This window comes from Ursus americanus, chromosome 3 (assembly GCF_024610735.1).
Source record: "Ursus americanus isolate L20-20 chromosome 3, mUrsAme1.1.p, whole genome shotgun sequence".
Lineage (NCBI taxonomy): Eukaryota > Metazoa > Chordata > Mammalia > Carnivora > Ursidae > Ursus > Ursus americanus.
Genome location: NC_142129.1, coordinates 93775466 through 93792591, shown reverse-complemented (window position 1 = coordinate 93792591; position 17126 = coordinate 93775466). Strand labels below are relative to the sequence as shown.

Below are 17126 nucleotides of genomic sequence, written 5' to 3'. Positions count from 1 at the left end.
AGGAAGAGGAAGACAATATTTCGGAAGTGGGCTAAGGCCACTAAGAAGGCCTGGCAGGGGAAGCAAGCTTTGAGGCTCTGAGGACGGCCACAGGCAGAGAAGGCCCTCCCTCCAGCTCCAGCACTGGGAGCAAGCCAGGGTCCTCCCTGGTGGGGTTGACACCACAGCTCCGCCTGTTGGGGGGGGGGGCGTGTGCCACTGCACACAAATGGGGCCCGATAGGGGCCCAGTAGTGCCCAATACCTGCTTGTCTTAAATACTGACGGGGCAATCTAGCTTTCATTCTAAGTGTTTCTAAGATTTAAATAAAAATAAGATGCTGCCATCTGACTTATCCCCAACACGCCTGAGACCCTGATGAGGGAGGCTTCACGTGCTGACACAATAGGCCTCCGTTGAGATTTCCTAATGGGGTCCAGCAGTGGGCTGTGCTTGACAAGGCGTTTAGACTGGAGGTGACGACAGGGAGGGGGTGCAGTCGGGGCCAGCCACCTGCCCGGGCACCAGGAGCACGAGGGGCTCCAGCTCAGAATTGCTCACGTACATCACCGCAACGTTCACAAGGAAACACTTAGAAATATAAGCGTTCTTTAAAAACAGGCACACACGGGGCGCCTGGGTGGCTCTGTCGGTTAGGCATCTGCCTTTCAGGCACATACTCTTTAAGAGAGGCACAGCTGGCTAAGGCTGAGAAGTAGACGCTGGAGAGTTATCTGTGAACTGTGTTAGGTGTGGTGAAGACAACATTCCCGTTAGTGAGAGTTGTGCCGAAATGACGCAGGTCTGGATTTGCTTCAAACGCTCCCCTGAGCCCCCACCCAAGTGAAACCAACAAGCAAAAAAGAGTGGGGCAGGAAGAGGTTTTAGAAACTGGCAGGGATGGGGCGCCTGGGTGGCACAGCGGTTAAGCGTCTGCCTTCGGCTCAGGGTGTGATCCTGGCGTTATGGGATCGAGCCCCACATCAGGCTCCTCTACTGGGAGCCTGCTTCTTCCTCTCCCACTCCCTCTGCTTGTGTTCCCTCTCTCGCTGGCTGTCTCTGTCAGATAAATAAATAAAATCTTTAAAAAAAAAAAAAAAAAAAAAAAGAAACTGGCAGGGGTGCCTGGGTGGCACAGCGGTTAAGCGTCTGCCTTCGGCTCAGGGCGTGATCCCAGCGTTCTGGGATCGAGCCCCACATCAGGCTCCTCTGCTAGGAGCCTGCTTCTTCCTCTCCCACTCCCCCTGCTTGTGTTCCCTCTCTCGCTGGCTGTCTCTGTCAAATAAATAAATAAAATCTTAAAAAAAAAAAAAAAAAAAGAAACTGGCAAACTGTGGAGTGCTGTTGAAGCTGGACGTGGGTCTCCTTGCAGTGGCTCGTTTTATTCTCTACTGTTTGTTTGAAAATATCATAAAGAGTTAAAAAAATAATTGGAAAGCTGAGTGTAACAGGGCAGGGAGGGGAGATTCTAAAATTGTTCTGTTTCTGCTGGATATGAACAAGTTCTGTGCCAACAGAGGAGAGAGAGCACAGGACCAGCCCTCAGGGCACGGAGCCCACACTGCACAACAACACACACGTGGGGGATCTGAATGCCAATTGATCTCAATCTTCAAATCTAATTTATCATTTCTGCTTGAACTATATGTTCTAAAACACAAGCACAAACGAAGTGTTCTTAGCAAAGTCAATATTTCTAAGGACTTCCCTGAGTCACAGAGTCCTCTGGAATCTAGTGCAAGCTTTGGATTGTATCTCTGAAAAAACACAGACACGTCAGGTAGGAGGCCTATCCCAATTTGGAGAGGCAATCGACTCCCTGTGGTTGGCACTGTGGACAGGGGCACCCCGATTTACGCTGCCCTGCCCCTCCCCTTCTCTAGAAGACGTGGTACCCTCTGGAGAGTCCCTGCAACAGAAACCAACACGTACAATCTGGCCCAAGGATGCCAACCTGCGTGGATTCTCGTATTCACCTGGCAAGCCCCTTTCTGAGATCCTCCTACCCGCTCTGCTGCATCTCTGTGAGTGTTCACTCTGACCAGCAGAGCCTAAGGACCCAGTCCCCACCCTGGACTCCTCCCCCCCCCACCCCTGGCTGCACCGGCTGCACCTGCTGCACCTGGCCCATCAGTGGAGCCGTCACTGTGCTGTGCTCCCCGGGATTGGGAATGAAGTCAGGACACTGCACAGTGAAAAGGCACATGTCACTGTGCCCAGAGTATACACACTGCAACAGCCCAGAGAACAGAAGATGTGGTTGGTTCCATGAAGAGATTATGTTTGGGGAGAGGAAGGCCGAGGGACAGGCCTGGCGAGGTTTAGTCCAGAGCCCACAGCACAGGGCCTGTCTTCAGAGTGTCTGACAGCCAGAACTGTAGGCAGGGCCACTTTCGTGGGACACCTCTGGATGGTCCCTTTGTTTACAGGTCAGGGAAATATCTACTCTCACAGGAAACCAGGTCTCACCTTGGTCAGGGAGCCACGTGGCCTCCAGGTTGCCAAGGGAACGGGGAAGGACCCAGCCGGATGCCCTCCTTTGCCAAGCAACGAGGCTCAAACCAGGATGAAACAGGGCCAGTGGCTCCAGCGGCCACACGCACATAACCACCCTTAAATGTCATGAACATTTCAGAGTAAAGCTTATTCTCAGGGGCCCAGTGGAAGCAGGCTGCCTTTTGATGACAAGACCCCAAGATTCACGAGTAAGGAAAAGGCCAAAACAACAGTTAATGCTGGCTAGCCTCCAACGGGCACTCCTCTGTGCAGACCCCGGGCACCTCACATGTACCGTCTCCTCCGAACCTCCCACGGCCTGCAAACAGGGCACAGACTGCAACTTGGGGACCCACCCTCCAGTTCCTGCAACTGGGCCAGCTGCCCAGCCTTAAAACCCGTAAACATCACGGACGGAATGCTAGGAAGAAACTCGACTGCCAGGCATGCCCTGTATCAAGCAAACGCTTGCACACAGGGGCTCTTGGGGACATGCCTTACAGGCAACAGAGGGGAATTAGAAAGAAGCCCGGACGGACTTTACTTTCAAATACAGGAGTATACTGATCGAAAATGCCATTTACACAGCATTCACATGCGATGATTTTAGGGTTTCTCAGGAAGATGGGATGGAGGAGCAGTCTGCGGGGTGGTCGCTTCTGTTTGCCTCCTGTCTTCGGCGTCTGTATCCCACAGCATTCTTGGGGAGACCCTGGAACTGGTGCACGAGCCTCTTCAGACCCCTGCAGGTCCAACAGGTCTTCTGTTCCCGGGAGCAGGTCTCAAGCGTGTGCTGCATCAAGCGAGAGGGGAGCACGCCTCCAGAGAGGTGGTCACTGTGGGGCCCGGATGACGACCAAGCTGCCGATGCAGAGGACTCCGCTCGGTGGGGTTTTCCGCCGCCTGCTGGCCGGCCTGCCTTCCAGAAGGCTCCTCGGACACAGGCACTTACCTGGATGGCCGGCCAACATCAGGCCAAGACTCCAAACACACGAAGACATCCGCTCCTGGGAGCCTTACCTTGTGTACGCTTTTGGGGTTTTCCAACCAAGCATAGTACATTTCTTCCACATAGTTGGAACTAGTCCCGCTGAGGAAGGGCTCAGCAGCAACGGGGGTGGTAAAGCACCGAATCTGCCCCAACGTCCTGGCTGCTGCTGGTCTGTTTTGTGAAAATGTCTTCACAGTCTGGGAGGCCGTCAACGGCCTCAACTTAGCAGCACAAGTCCTTAAGTGAAACATTCTTGTCCTGACGTCTCTCACGACTGTCTGCACAAAAAAAAGAAGAAAAGTTAGAAAGGGTATCTTGTCAGACAGGGAAAACCCGTGCACACTGTGGCTGGCAGAGACTCATGGCCGTGAGTGCCACATCGGGGGTGCAGAGGACATGACAGAGCACGTGCACCCACCTAAACCCATCTTCTAGGCAGGGGGCCTGTGCTCCACACGACATGGAGGCAAGGATGCAGCTGCAGTCTCGTTGGAGGGATGGGAGGCCAACGACACACCACACGTGGGAAGCTCTTTAAGCTTATGGGTGTGTAAGACAATCACAGAAAAGGCAGCAAGGATTATTTCATGAGGATTAGATTAGGATTAACCATCAAATGAGAAAGACATTTCTAATCTGTCCTGAAACTATTAAGCCCCTACTGGACTCGGAGTGTTCTGGAACATACAGAGAAACTGGAAAAATATTTTGGTCACCCTCAAATAATTTACCATCAGGCAGAAGAGAAAAAGACAAACAAACAAAAAACGCTGCAGAGAAAACACTGAGTACTCGAGTGGCACCAAAAATGCCAACAAAACTCTGGGAAAGGCCCATTCCTTTCAGGTGGGAGGAAAGAGCAGCCAAGGGAAGCTTTGGGAAGGCTGCGGTTTTCAGGCCTCGAGGAAGGATTTAGCCATGAAGGGGAGGAGGTATTCTAAGCCAAAGAATCAGGAGGGGGAAAGACAGAGAGGTGGGAAAAGTGTGAAGGAACAGAGGAAGAGCAAGAATTATCTGACGCAAGACAGGGAGAAGGGGGTGAGCTGGATAGGACCACATGGAGGGTCCTGACGCCACCCACAGAGCACGGCCACACTTCATAAGCACCGGGGACCCGGGGAGGCCTGACAGGACTGGGGCTGAGCTCTGAACAGGTTCCAAGGGGAAGCCCACACAGCAATTGTGACAGAAATGTTTACCTACCCTGTGACACGTTTAGGACTCCTCACAAACCCCGCAAACCCCCTAAAAGGCAGGCACCAATTCTTCTGTTTTCAGACTGCCTTTCTGAGTTTTAGTTTCTTTCTTGAAAGAAAGTTCCTAAGGTCATAGAGCCATTAACAGCAGGGCCAGGATGCAATGCCCATCTTCCTGTTCTGCCTGGCCCTTCAGCGGCTGGAGAGGAAGGGAGAGGCAGGGAGAGGCCAGGGTGAGAAGGAAAGGACTGCGGGGGGGGGGGGGGGGCGGGGGAGGGCGGGCATGCACTTATTTGCTTCTGAGTGGACCTTGTGCTTGATGGTCATAATTTTACTAAATTTAACACGTACCTGCATCAAACACAGCCGTGTTACAAACAAGCGGCTGTAGCTGCCAGACTGTGCAAGAGTTGAGACTGTTCCAAAGTATCTTGAACCAACTCTAACCATGCCAGAGAACCCAGCACGACAAGGACACGGTGCTGCTCCCCCTCCCCAAGAATCCTAGCTGCCCAGGGAGGGGAGGGAAAAAGAGAGGAGAGGAGTGGAGCAAGGCTCATACCACAGCCCTCTGCCTCAGGTTGCCACGTGTGCTGGCCTAACGCCTTGCTCACGCCTGTGCCTCGAAGCAGGTGCCCTGGCTGGAATCACACCCACCTCCACACCTACCTGAAGGAGGTCCAAGCCCTGAATCGTGGTGAGAATTTCCCAGAAATAACTGTTGGGTAAAGTACCCCGGGTACTGTTTATAGGAGCTCTTCCTCTTGGCCCAACTATGCTCAGAATCCACACGAGGTCTCGGACGCAGAGAGCGCCGGCCTGCCCTGCTGCTTGGGAAAGACAGGCCAGCACAAGGAAGACGCAGAGCAGGTGTTCTGAAACCAACTAAACAACCAATGAAAACGGCCCCTCACAGGTTCAAGACAGGCAGGCCGCGGGGTTTCGAATGTGGGCACAGAACGCAATCTCGGCCTGTGCTATTTTCACCTCAGGAGTCACAAGCTCCACGTCACGTCCGCTCTCCCTAACCCTCACCACACGTCTCTCCACCGAGCGCCTGCCAACACAGGGACGGCAGAAACCACCACCGCTGCTTTTTAGGACGTAGATCCGAAGGAAAACGCTCATGTTTCCCCTCCAGCGTCACTGTCATCTGGGCCTCCTGAGCCATGCCACGGTCTCTGCGTTGGGCTCTCCTCCCAGGATGCAGTAGTCTCACCTCCACTAACTGTCATTACTGAGCTGCTGTGAGGCCCAGTGACACAGGTACCACACCGACAACCACAAAACCACTCATTCCTTCGGTTCTGCCAAAAGCAGTCCTTCCAACACGACGCTGCAGATAGCCCGTGTTATCTAGCTGCTGCCTGCGGTCACTGCATCTGCCACACAGCTCAGGGCTGCCCAGTCACTGTCAAACTCCCCTTAACACGACTCATCAGAAAGACTGCTCCTCAGTGGATGGCCCCACCCAAAGATCCCCACGATCTGATGGACCTGAGCAGACACTGGGTTTACGTTCCAGATTTTGGAAGAACCATATTCCATCTTTCTAATTCCAAGTCACCATAAGAAGTGCATCATTTGGTAGAGACATTCAATTGTTCAAACACTTTCATGAAAACCTTGGGTTATCCAAAAAGTCCATGTGTTCTGACTTTGGTTTGGTTTTGGATGCCAAAAAAGTAGTCCTTTCAACAAACGGTGGTGGGACAACCACAGTTCCACAAAAAACAACATGAAATTAGATCCCTATCTCACACCATATAGAAAATTAACTCAAAATGGATCGAAGACCTAAGTACAACAGCTAAAAAACCCTGTAACACTCTCAGAAGTTTTATAATTTTCAAGTTACAATGTAGTAAATCTTTGTGGCCCTGAGTCAGGTAATGGATTCTTAGTTAAATGAACGAATAAACAGATAAACTGGACCCCATCAAAATAAAAACCTTTGTGTGTCATCACAAACCTTTGTGTTTCCCTAACACAAAATAGGGAAAAACACTTACAAAACACACGATTATATACAGAATACATTTAAAAACCCTCTTACAATTCAACAGTAAAGAGAAAAATAACCAAGTAAAACAACCACCACAAGATACGAGTAGACGTTTCTCCAAAGAAGATACACAAATGGCCAACAAACACATTAAAAGATGTTCAAAATCATTATTCATTCAGGAACTTCAAATCAAAACTGTAAGTGGGCACTTGATGCCCACTAGACTAGATACGATCAAAGAGAAAATAGGTGCTGTGGAGGATGTGGAGAAATGGGAGCACTGCTGGTGGGAACACAAGCTGGTGCAGTGGAGGAATGCAGTGTGGCAGGTCCTCAGAAAGTTAAAGACAGAGCTACTGCATGACTCAGCAATTCCATTCCTAGGTACATAACCAAGAGAAATGAAAACATGTCTATACAAACCTTTGTACGTGAACGTTCACAGTGGCATTATTCATAGTCGCCAAAACACGGTAACAACCCAAATGTCCATCAACTGACGGGACAGGTACAGAACGTGTTAGAGCCACACAATATGACAGCAGTGGGCAATAAAAAGGGATGCAATACAGATGTGTGCTGCGACACAGACAAACCTCGACAGTGTTATGTGAAGAAAGTCATCCACAAAAACAACGTAAAATGTTCAGTACAGGCAAATCTCTACAGACAGAGAGCCTGCTGGTAGCTGCATGGGGCTGGGGGCAGAGGGACACATGTCTGCTAATGGGTGTGGGTTTCCTTTAGAGGGGGATGAAGATGCTCTACAACTAGATTATGTTGATGGCTGCACAACCTTCCAATATACTGGGAACCATCCAATCGTGAAACTTACATGGGTGAATTGTATGGTGTGTGAACTGTATCAAAGACATTGTTTTTAAAGAAACGATGTCTAAGAAAAAATGAAAATCTGTTGGTATCAGTAAAGTACACAAAATGACACTATTTGTTAACTCATTAATTTCAAGATGCAGGTATAGACCTGTACCTCTGAGAAAAAGAACATTTAAGATAAGCAAAAACCAAGGCAAAATATGTAATTAAGGATTTGGTATACCGCCTTTAGAAATCTATATGCTGGGGCGCCTGGGTGGCACAGCGGTTAAGCGTCTGCCTTCGGCTCAGGGCGTGATCCCGGCGTTGTGGGATCGAGCCCCACATCAGGCTCCTCTGCTATGAGCCTGCTTCTTCCTCTCCCACTCCCCCTGCTTGTGTTCCCTCTCTCACTGGCTGTCTCTATGTCTGTCAAATAAATAAATAAAATCTTTAAAAAAAAAAAAAAAAGAAATCTATATGCTGACATAGAACAGGACTTTATCTGTGCCTGGACCTTCCCCCATTGGACACACACTTCACCCAAGGCCACCTCCCCATACACAGAATGCAGAGATAACGGACTCCTGACGCTATCAAAGTCACGTCGAGGAGGCAGAGGTGCAATTACGGAGGCAAGGTCTAGCAAAAACAACCCAGGCAGCTCCTCAGGCAACGAGTCTGAGGAAAAGAGCCCGCATAGTTAAGTGACTGTTTCCCCGTGTGTGTTGCCTGACAACCATTTAAAAAGTACAACTGATCTTGAAGACATTCTCCTTTCTCTTTTTCTTTTCTGGTTTCAGACTCATTGAGATTCTCATGATGAACCAAGAAGACCAGGTCTGCTACATGCCTATAGCTGTTCTTCCATGGCTGCACTTACTGTACTACTGGCAGTGACACAAGGACATGCACAGAGAGGGCACAAATAGGAACTCTCCCCTTCCTGGTGGAAAATCTCAAAGAATTCAATGCCTTTCACTTGTGATGCCTCATCAAGCATAAACTGAAGGACAGGGAGGTAGTTCCGGATCACTTTCAAAATGCAAAGGTATCTCGCCATTACTAGGTAGAAATATGGTCGAGCCTGCAGGGCAAACAGGCAAAGGGGCTCTCGGTTGCTACATGAGCCTCAAACACGTCACTGGCTCTGCGTTCAGGTTCCTTTGCCAGAAGTGAAGGCAGCGATCACTCCTGCTCCCGCCCATCACGTTTTATGATTATGGTACAAACATGAGAGCACTTTGTACACTCTGAGAGTGTCCTATGACTAAAGAATTACCGCTTACCAGCAGGAGAAAAAAGACCAACTAATGATATCTCTTCAAAAGCTTAAGTTCCCAAGGAAAACCTGAACACAAATTAATGTGGAATGGCCAGCTGACCAGATAACTGTGAGGGGCTTCCACCTCGGGAGTTGGAACCCCCAACAAGCTTCAGTGCGTGGGTCTGAAGGCTAACCTGTCGTCACCCAGACCGCCACTGTGCAGGACTCTGGGGCGTAGCTAGACAGGCATTCTTCAAGGGTGTTGATCAGACTATAAATTATTAAGTATTAATGGAAAACAAGGCCATTGTCAGTATTTATTAAAAAATTTAAAGGTACGTACAGTGGGTGTCAGGGTGGCATAGTCAGCCAAGCATCCAAATCTTGGTTTTGGCTCAGGTCATGATCGCAGGATCATGAGATCAAGCCCCACAACAGGCTCTGCACTTAGCGCGGAGTCTGCTTGGGTTTCTTTCTTCCTCTCCCTCTGCCCCTCCCCACTAAAATAAATAAATTTTAAAAAAATATATAAAGGCATATATAGGACTTCTGTTTCCCACTAAATGCATCTAAAGAAATAAGACGTTACATTTAAACCAAACAAAACATAAGACTCTGAAAGGTGGAGAGAAGGAGGCAGACTGGGAAGGGATCTGGGGGCCCAAAAAGACACAGCATCAAGTCCTCAATTTTCTTTCTGCTTCACATATCCCAGACCAGGTGCTGAAGAAGCTGGAAACCAAGAAATGCTGACTGACGTAGACAAAGCTGCAAACAAAGTCTGCTCTCTCTGGTCAAAGGACCAGAAAAGGGTTGCACGGCAGGACAGAACATTTGTAGACAATCACTGCTCTACTGCAGCCTGAAGCCAACCCCACAGAAAACACTGTGGCCCACCTCTACCCCAACCGGTGGTGTCAGAGAAGATCAGGGACTTCCATCCCCACCAGATGACCCCAAGGACAGTGGAGGCCAGCAGGGAGCCTGCATTCCACCTGTGCCCGGCAATAACAGGGCAGCACCCCTCCCTTCCCAGGCAGGGTTGAATCACAAAGGCTTAATGGGGAACTTACACCCACACAGCAATAACAAGGAGTCCCTCCCCACAGATACCAAGGAGGCTGGGTGGGGAGCCTAGATTCCACCCCTGCCCTGTAGTAACCAGGCAGCACCCACTGACCTCCAGCAGCGTCAGCAGAAACCTGTTCTCTGGGCTCAAACATTTATGATTCAAGTCTCATAATGTAACACCCCAAATGTCCAAGACATAACCAAAGATCACTCACCACATCAAGAACCAGGATGATCTCAACCAAAACCCCCCAAAAAGACAATCTATAGACATCAAGAAGATAGAAATGTTAGAATTACCTAACAAAAAGTTTAAGGGAGCCAGGTTCAAAATGCTTCCTTAAGCAACTATGAACATGCATGTCCACAAGAAACTCAATTCAAACAAAATGATAAAGATTGAAAGTGAAAAGGTGAAAAATTACATATTATGCAAAAATTAATCAAAGGAAAGCAGGAGTGCAATATTATTACCAGATAAAGTAGACATCAGGGCAAAAAAAAAAAAAATTGCAAGACAAAGACATTACATAATGATAATAGATCAATCCACTAAGAAGATATAGCAATCCTAAGTGTGTGTGCATCAAACAACATAAGTGCAAAACACGTTAACCAAACTAATAAAAGGGAAGAAGACAAACTCAGTTATAGTTGGAGACTTCAAGTGCCCTCTTTCAACAAGGGATAGAACAACTAGACATAAGGAACTCAACGGAAGTACAAACTGCCACAACGAACCCAATTTGAAATAAATAATTTTATAACTCCACAATTATTAAAGAAATTTAATGTGTAATTAAAAATCTCAAAAAGTAATTTTCACACCCAGATGAGCTCACGGGGAATCCCACCAAACATTTAAACATTAATTAATTCCAATCCTACACAATCTATTCCAGAAAATATGAGAAGACAACAATTCATTTTACGAAGCTAATATTTCCCTGAAACCAAACCCAAAAACAGTTAAAAAAAAAAAAAGAAAGAAAAAGCTTTAAAGTAATATTCCTTCCTCATGAATACAGATACTATCTATATCTATATCTATATCTATATCTATATCTATATCTATACCTATATCTATATCTCCATCCTTAAAATTCAGCAAATAGAATTAAGCAACACACAGACACAATTATACTCTAGCGGGGTTTACTGTAGGGATGCAAAGCTTGTTTGATATTAAAAAACAAAAACAATGTAACCCACCATACTGACAAGCTAGAGAAGAAAAATCACATGATTATATCAATAGATGCTGATAAAGCACTTGACAAAATTCAACACCCACTCATGATAAAAACCGTCAGGAAGCTAGGATTAGAGGGGGACGTCAATTTGATCTAGAGCATCCACAAAAACATAGAGCAAACATTAAACTTAATAGTGAAACACTGAATGCTTCTTTGTAAAACTGGGAGCAACACAAGGATGTCTACTCTCATGTCTAACATTTCTATCTTCTTGATGTCTACTCAACACAGTACTGAGAATTGTCGCCAAAACAAAAAGGCAAGAAAAGGAACTGAAAAACATACAGGTCAGAGATTAAGAAAGAAAACTACCCCTATTTGCAGATGGCATGATTGTCTTTATATAAAATCTCAAGGAATCTACAAAAACACTCACAGAATAAATGAATTGAGCAAGGTCATAGAATACAAGATAAATACACAAAAATCAATGGTGTTTCTGTATGCTATTAACAAACACATGAAAACCAAAAAGTTTTAAAAATAAATAGTTTAAGTCCAACAAAACATATGCAGGAGCTGTAGGCTGAAAACTACAAAACATTGATGAAAAAAATAAAAATCTAAGTAAATGGAAAGACATACTGTGTTCATAGATTGGCACGCTGAACATGGTAAAGATATTAATTACCTCCAAATTAATATATAGATAAAACACAATTCTTATCAAAATCCCAGCAATTTTTTTTTTGTACGTAGAGATAAGATTATTCTAAAATTTAAATGAGAAGGCAAAGGAACTAGATTAGCCAAAACAATTTTGAAAAGGAAGACTAAAGTGGGAAGAACCAATCTACCCGATTTCGAGATTTATCATGTACCTGTGGTAATCAAGATTGTGTGGTACTGATGGTAAGATGGACAAAAAGTCCAATGGAACAGAACAGAGAACTCTGAAACAGACCCACATAAACACAACTGATCTCTGACAAAAGTGCAAAAGCAATTCAGTGGAGGAACAACCATCTTTTCAACAAATAGTATTGACTGGAGATTCATAGGCAACCCCCTCCCCCCAAAACAAAACAAGCACATCTCAAATTAGACTTCACGCCTTATATGGAAATTAACTGAAAATGAATCACAGATTTAAACGTACAACACAAAACTATGCAACTTACAGAAAAGTACATAACAGGAAATCTTTAGGAACTAGAGCTAGAGAATTCTTAAATCTGACACCAGAAGCAGGATCCATAAAAGACAAAATTGATAAACTGGACTTCATCAAAATTAAAAACTCTGGCCCTGAAAAACAGCTTGTTAAGAAGATGACAAGCTACAGATGAGAAAATACTTGCAAACCACATACCCAACAAAGAGCTAGAATATATAAGGAATTCTCAAAACTCAACATTAAAAAAAAATATATATATGAAATGGGCAAAAGACCAAAAAAGGGGCATAACTCAAGCGGATATACAGACAGCAAATAAGCACATGAAAATGTGTTCAATATCAGTAGCCGTCAGGGAAATGCAAATGGAAACCACAATGACATATCACTACATAACTATTAGAATGGCTAAAATTAAAAAAAAAAAGTAACATCATGGAATGCTAGCGAGGATGTGGAGAAAGTGGACCTCAAACACATTACTAGTGGGAAGGTAAAATGGCAAAGCCACTATGGAAAAGTTTGGCTATTTCTTGAAATACTAGATATGCAACCACCATATGACCTCGTAACTGCACTCCTAGGCATCTATCCCAGAGAGAGAAAAACTTATGATCACATAAAAACCTGCATGTGAATTCTTCTAGGAGCCTTATTCATAATAGCCAAAGAATGGAAACAACTCAGATGTCCTTTAACGTGTGAGCCAGTGGTGTTGCATCCAAGGCCTGGAGGCATAAAAGGAGCGACATGACGGCAGCAAGCTGCATTCATATTCAGAGAACTGAGGAGTGCAAAAAGCCAATCCCAAAAGGTTACATACCTTATGATTCTCTTTATGCAACACGCTTCATTTGCCAAATTCATAGAAATGGAGAGCAGATTAGTGGCTGCCATGAGCTAAGGAGATGGAGGCAGGAGGAAAGAATGTGTGGCTATAAAAAGGCAAGAAGAGGGATCCTTGTGATGAGGAAAATATTCTGTTTCTTGGCTGTTATCAATGCCAGTACCTGGTTGTGATATCATACTCTAGTTTCTGCAAAATGTTATCATTTGAGGAAACTAGGCAAAGGGACACTGGCATCTCTCTGTACTATTTGTTGTAACTGCATATGACAAATTTATATGTACAATTATTGAAATAAATCTCAATAATGGCAGTTATCCCAACATAAAAAAAAAAACTATGTGCATATTTAAAAGGTAGAGAGTACAGTATTTTTTTTTCAAAAAATGGGGAGTGGGGAGTGCGATCAGTTAAAAGTAGATCTGATATGCACATAAGCACACATGTGTAGGTGTGATAGACATACAATAAACACAGTAAACGGTATTTAATAAACTGTGCAAATTTAAATGAAACCCACAGAAATTCATGCTTCTGAAATTAGTTTATAAAAGTAACTGAACTGTGGTGATATTTGCATAACTGTGAACACACTCCAAATCATTTAATTGTGTATTTTAAGTGGGTGAATGGTACAGCACATGAATTGTATCTCAAAAGTGTTGCAAAGGAAAAAAAACCTGAAATATGGAAAGTGCTCTCAATCATCAGGAAACTGATCTTTCTCCAACTTTCCAAGATCCAGTCCTCGGCTACTTTGCAAAGCTAGAAGAGTACTGTATATTTTCATAAGAAACGTGTCCACACAAAAACACTATGGTTTGACTGTCGCAGCTCCTGCCACTGTGCAAACGAGGCTCCATTCCAAGGCCACTTGTCCTGAAGCTGTTCAGAGCAGTGAGCCTGGAAACATGCCTCCCAGTCCCTGCTCCACAGTCCAGGACGGCAGAGCAAGGCAGAGGATCGCCAAGACAGAGGTCACACCTTGGGCCTCGGAACATCTCTCCTCCGTTCTGCAACCACCAGTGTCCTACTGAGTCTGGGCACACTACTTACACTTCTGTCTGGTAGCTCTGGGAAGCAGAAGAGGTGCATGACTGGTGTGCTGCTCCAAGAAATGCGCTTCATCTCAACATGAGCTATCAGACCTCTGGAAAAAGGACGAGTACGGTAGGGTGCTGCAGGGTGGCCCGCCAAGGGTGTCTCCCCACGAGCACAGGGAGAAGGATGGGTAAGGCAGGATGCTGAGTCCGGAGGAGCACTGAGTATACAGGTGCTTCAGGGTGGTCCACTCAAGGGCGTCTCCCCAGGAGCTCAAGGAGAAGGCGGGGTGCTGGGTCTGGAGGAGTACTGAGCACACGGTGTGATGCAGAGGTTAAATATGATCGAGGGCATCTCTCCAAGAGCACAGGAAGAAGTTATGGGGATAGAGCGGTACCAAGGATAGAGGACTACCGAGCACAGAGTGCTGTGGGGTGGTCTGTTCAAGCATGTCACCCCAGGAGCACAGGAAGGATGAGTATGTGGGGTACTGAGTATGGCAGAGTAGTGAGTACAGAGGAGTACTGAGTACACAGGGTGGTGTGGAGATGAAATATGCTCAAGAACATCACCCCAGGAGCTCAGGGAGAAGGATGAGTAAGGCGGGGTGTGGAGTCTGGAGAGGTACTGAGTACACGGGATGACGTGGAGGTTAAATATGCTCAAGGGTGTCACCCCAAGAGAACAAGAAGGATGGGTATGGTGGGGTGCTGAGTATGGCGGGGTACTGACTACACAGAGTGCTGCAGAGATTAAATACACTCAAGGATGTCACTCCAAGAAAACAGGGAGGATGGATATGAGGGAGTGCTGAGTACAGCACAGTACTGAGTACACGTGATGCTGCAGAGTGTCCCATTCAAGGGCTTCGCCCCCCCCCCCCAGCACAGGAAGAGGGATGAGTATGGCAGAGTACTGAGTATGGTGGAGCACTGAGTACACGGGGTGCTGTGGAGATCAAATATGCTCAAGGACATTGCCCCAGGAGAGCAGGAAGAAGGATGGGTAAGAAGGGGTACTGAGTCTGGAGGAGTACTGAGTATACAGGGTGCTGTGGAGATGAAATATGTTCAAGGGCATCCCCCCAGGAGTGCAGGGAGGATGGGCGAGGCGGGGTACTCAGTCCAGACAGGTACTGAGTCCATAGGGGTGCCGGGGTGGTCCGCTAAAAGGCGTCTCCCCAGGAGTGCAGGGAGGATGGGTATGCGAGGTACTAACTCTGGAGGAGTACTGAGGCCACGGGGTGCCGAGGGTGGTCCACTCAAGAGCGTCCCCCCAGGAGCGCAGAGAGAATGATGGGTAAAATGGGGTGCTGAGTCCGGAGGGGTACTGAGCATACAGGGTGCTCGGGGTGGTCCGCTCAAGGGCGTCCCCCCCCCAAGAGCGCATGGAGAAAGGTGGGTAAGTCGGGGTACTGAGTCTGGAGGTAGTGAGTTCGGAGAAGTACTGAACAAGGGGTTCTGCGGCGGGTCCGCTCAAGGGCGTCTCCCCTGACGCGCAGCTAGGACAGGCACGGGTGGAGCACGGCCTATGGCCCACAGTCCGCAGCGGCTCCATCAAGGGCGCGCCACCCTTCCGACCCGTCAGAGGACAGCGCCGGGCGGCTCCCTCGTGACGCCTCCTCGACCTTGGGGGTCACCCGGGCCTCGGCGCCCGTTCCCTCACATCCGCCGTGCGGGCCGCCCTACGCCCGCCACAACCAATGGCGCGCCACTGCGCGCCCCCCGCGACGACCGCGCGCGTCCGCACCCGCCAATCTCCGCCCGTCAGGCGGCGCTCTTCCCGCCATTGGCTGTCACGCCCGTCCGTCAGGCCCCGTCCCGCCCACCTCCCTCCGTCAGCCCTGCTCCATCCGGCTTCACTCCCTGTCACCGCGGCTCCAGCGACAACGAGGACTCGGCGCCCTCGCCCGGTGCCGCAATCCCCGCCTCCTACCCGCGGCCGCGGATCTTCCTGCACCGGGCCAGGCCCGGCGGCAGCGCGCGCTTACCTGTCCCCGGCTCAGCTCCACCCGAATGAGGCGCCGACACCCCACTCCGGGGCACCAAACTCTTGACCCCGCCTCGGCGTGTGGCGTCAGCACGCAGCCCCGCCCCTGGAGACGAAGGCCCGCCCATGCCCCGTGGGCGTGGCCTGGCGTCATAGAGCTGCGCCGGCGTTGGGGCTGCGGGTGCTTGTGGTCGGCTGTGGGCGGGTTGGGTTTGCGCGCTTCGGTGGGCAGGGGTTCGGCGCGTGGCCATTGGTGTCGCCAGCGGGGGGCTCCGCGGACCGGACCCGTATGGCCAGAGCGGAAGAAACTAGTCGGACCGGAGGCCTCGGCGTAGGGCGAGTTTGTGTGGAGGCGGTCGTGGACGCCAGGGTTTCCTACGGGTGGCGGGGCGGCGAGTGGGCTCTGGACGCTTTTCTGCGCGCCCCGACTGCGGGGGGCCGCGGCTTCCAGAGGCCGCTTCCCTGAGGAAGGAAGAGCGCTGTGCGGGACACCTGGGCGGCCGTGGGGGGGGGCGTGGGGACAGTGGGCGCCGCTCCGCGGCCCCTTGTTGACCGGCCCCCCGGCGGGCAGTCACGGAGCTGGAACCGGAGCTGTTCTGTCTTCCTGATGCCCGACAGCTTATCTGTGATGCTTCTGGCGAGTGCTGGTTCCCTGTACGGCAACGATAAAAAGTTTTGTTTTCCAATAGACGGTTGCGTTTAAAGGCTGTGTGAGAGCTGGATATTAGGGTGGGAAGGTAGCGTCCGGGTGACTGACATCCCGGAAACACTGGACCACGCTGCCTTTTCCTTGAGTGTTCCCAACGTCTTGAAGACAAGGACTGTGTTCTGTGACACAGCAGAAGCCACTGGGTGACCAGGGGCAGCCTGCTGACCATGATAGTTCTATAAAGGATACAAATATCTGAATCTGGGCTGGAATTCAGGGCGAGGACTATGCCACCCATTCGTGGATGTGGTATAGTCTTAGAGCAGTGTTTAGAAGGGAAGGGCAAAGTAGGCGGGTTTTTTGGATTTTTTGTTTTGTTTTGTTTGAGCAGGGGTATAAGTAC

The 17126-nt window shown here is 48.5% G+C and overlaps 1 protein-coding gene across 2 annotated transcripts in view; it reads right to left on the bottom strand.

The window, feature by feature from the left end:
- The window catches only part of OGDH (oxoglutarate dehydrogenase), a 68582-nt gene extending 52399 nt beyond the window's left edge, over positions 1-16183 (bottom strand). For both annotated transcript variants that reach the window (XM_045793555.2, XM_087861226.1), the window contains exons 1-2: positions 16076-16183; positions 3496-3744 (exon numbers count right to left, since the gene is read on the bottom strand). In XM_045793555.2, coding sequence (XP_045649511.1) covers positions 3496-3717 — 222 coding nt within the window. In that variant the 5' untranslated portion in view covers positions 3718-3744; positions 16076-16183. The remainder of the gene's footprint in view (positions 1-3495; positions 3745-16075) is intronic.
- Positions 16184-17126: the final 943 nt, after the last annotated feature.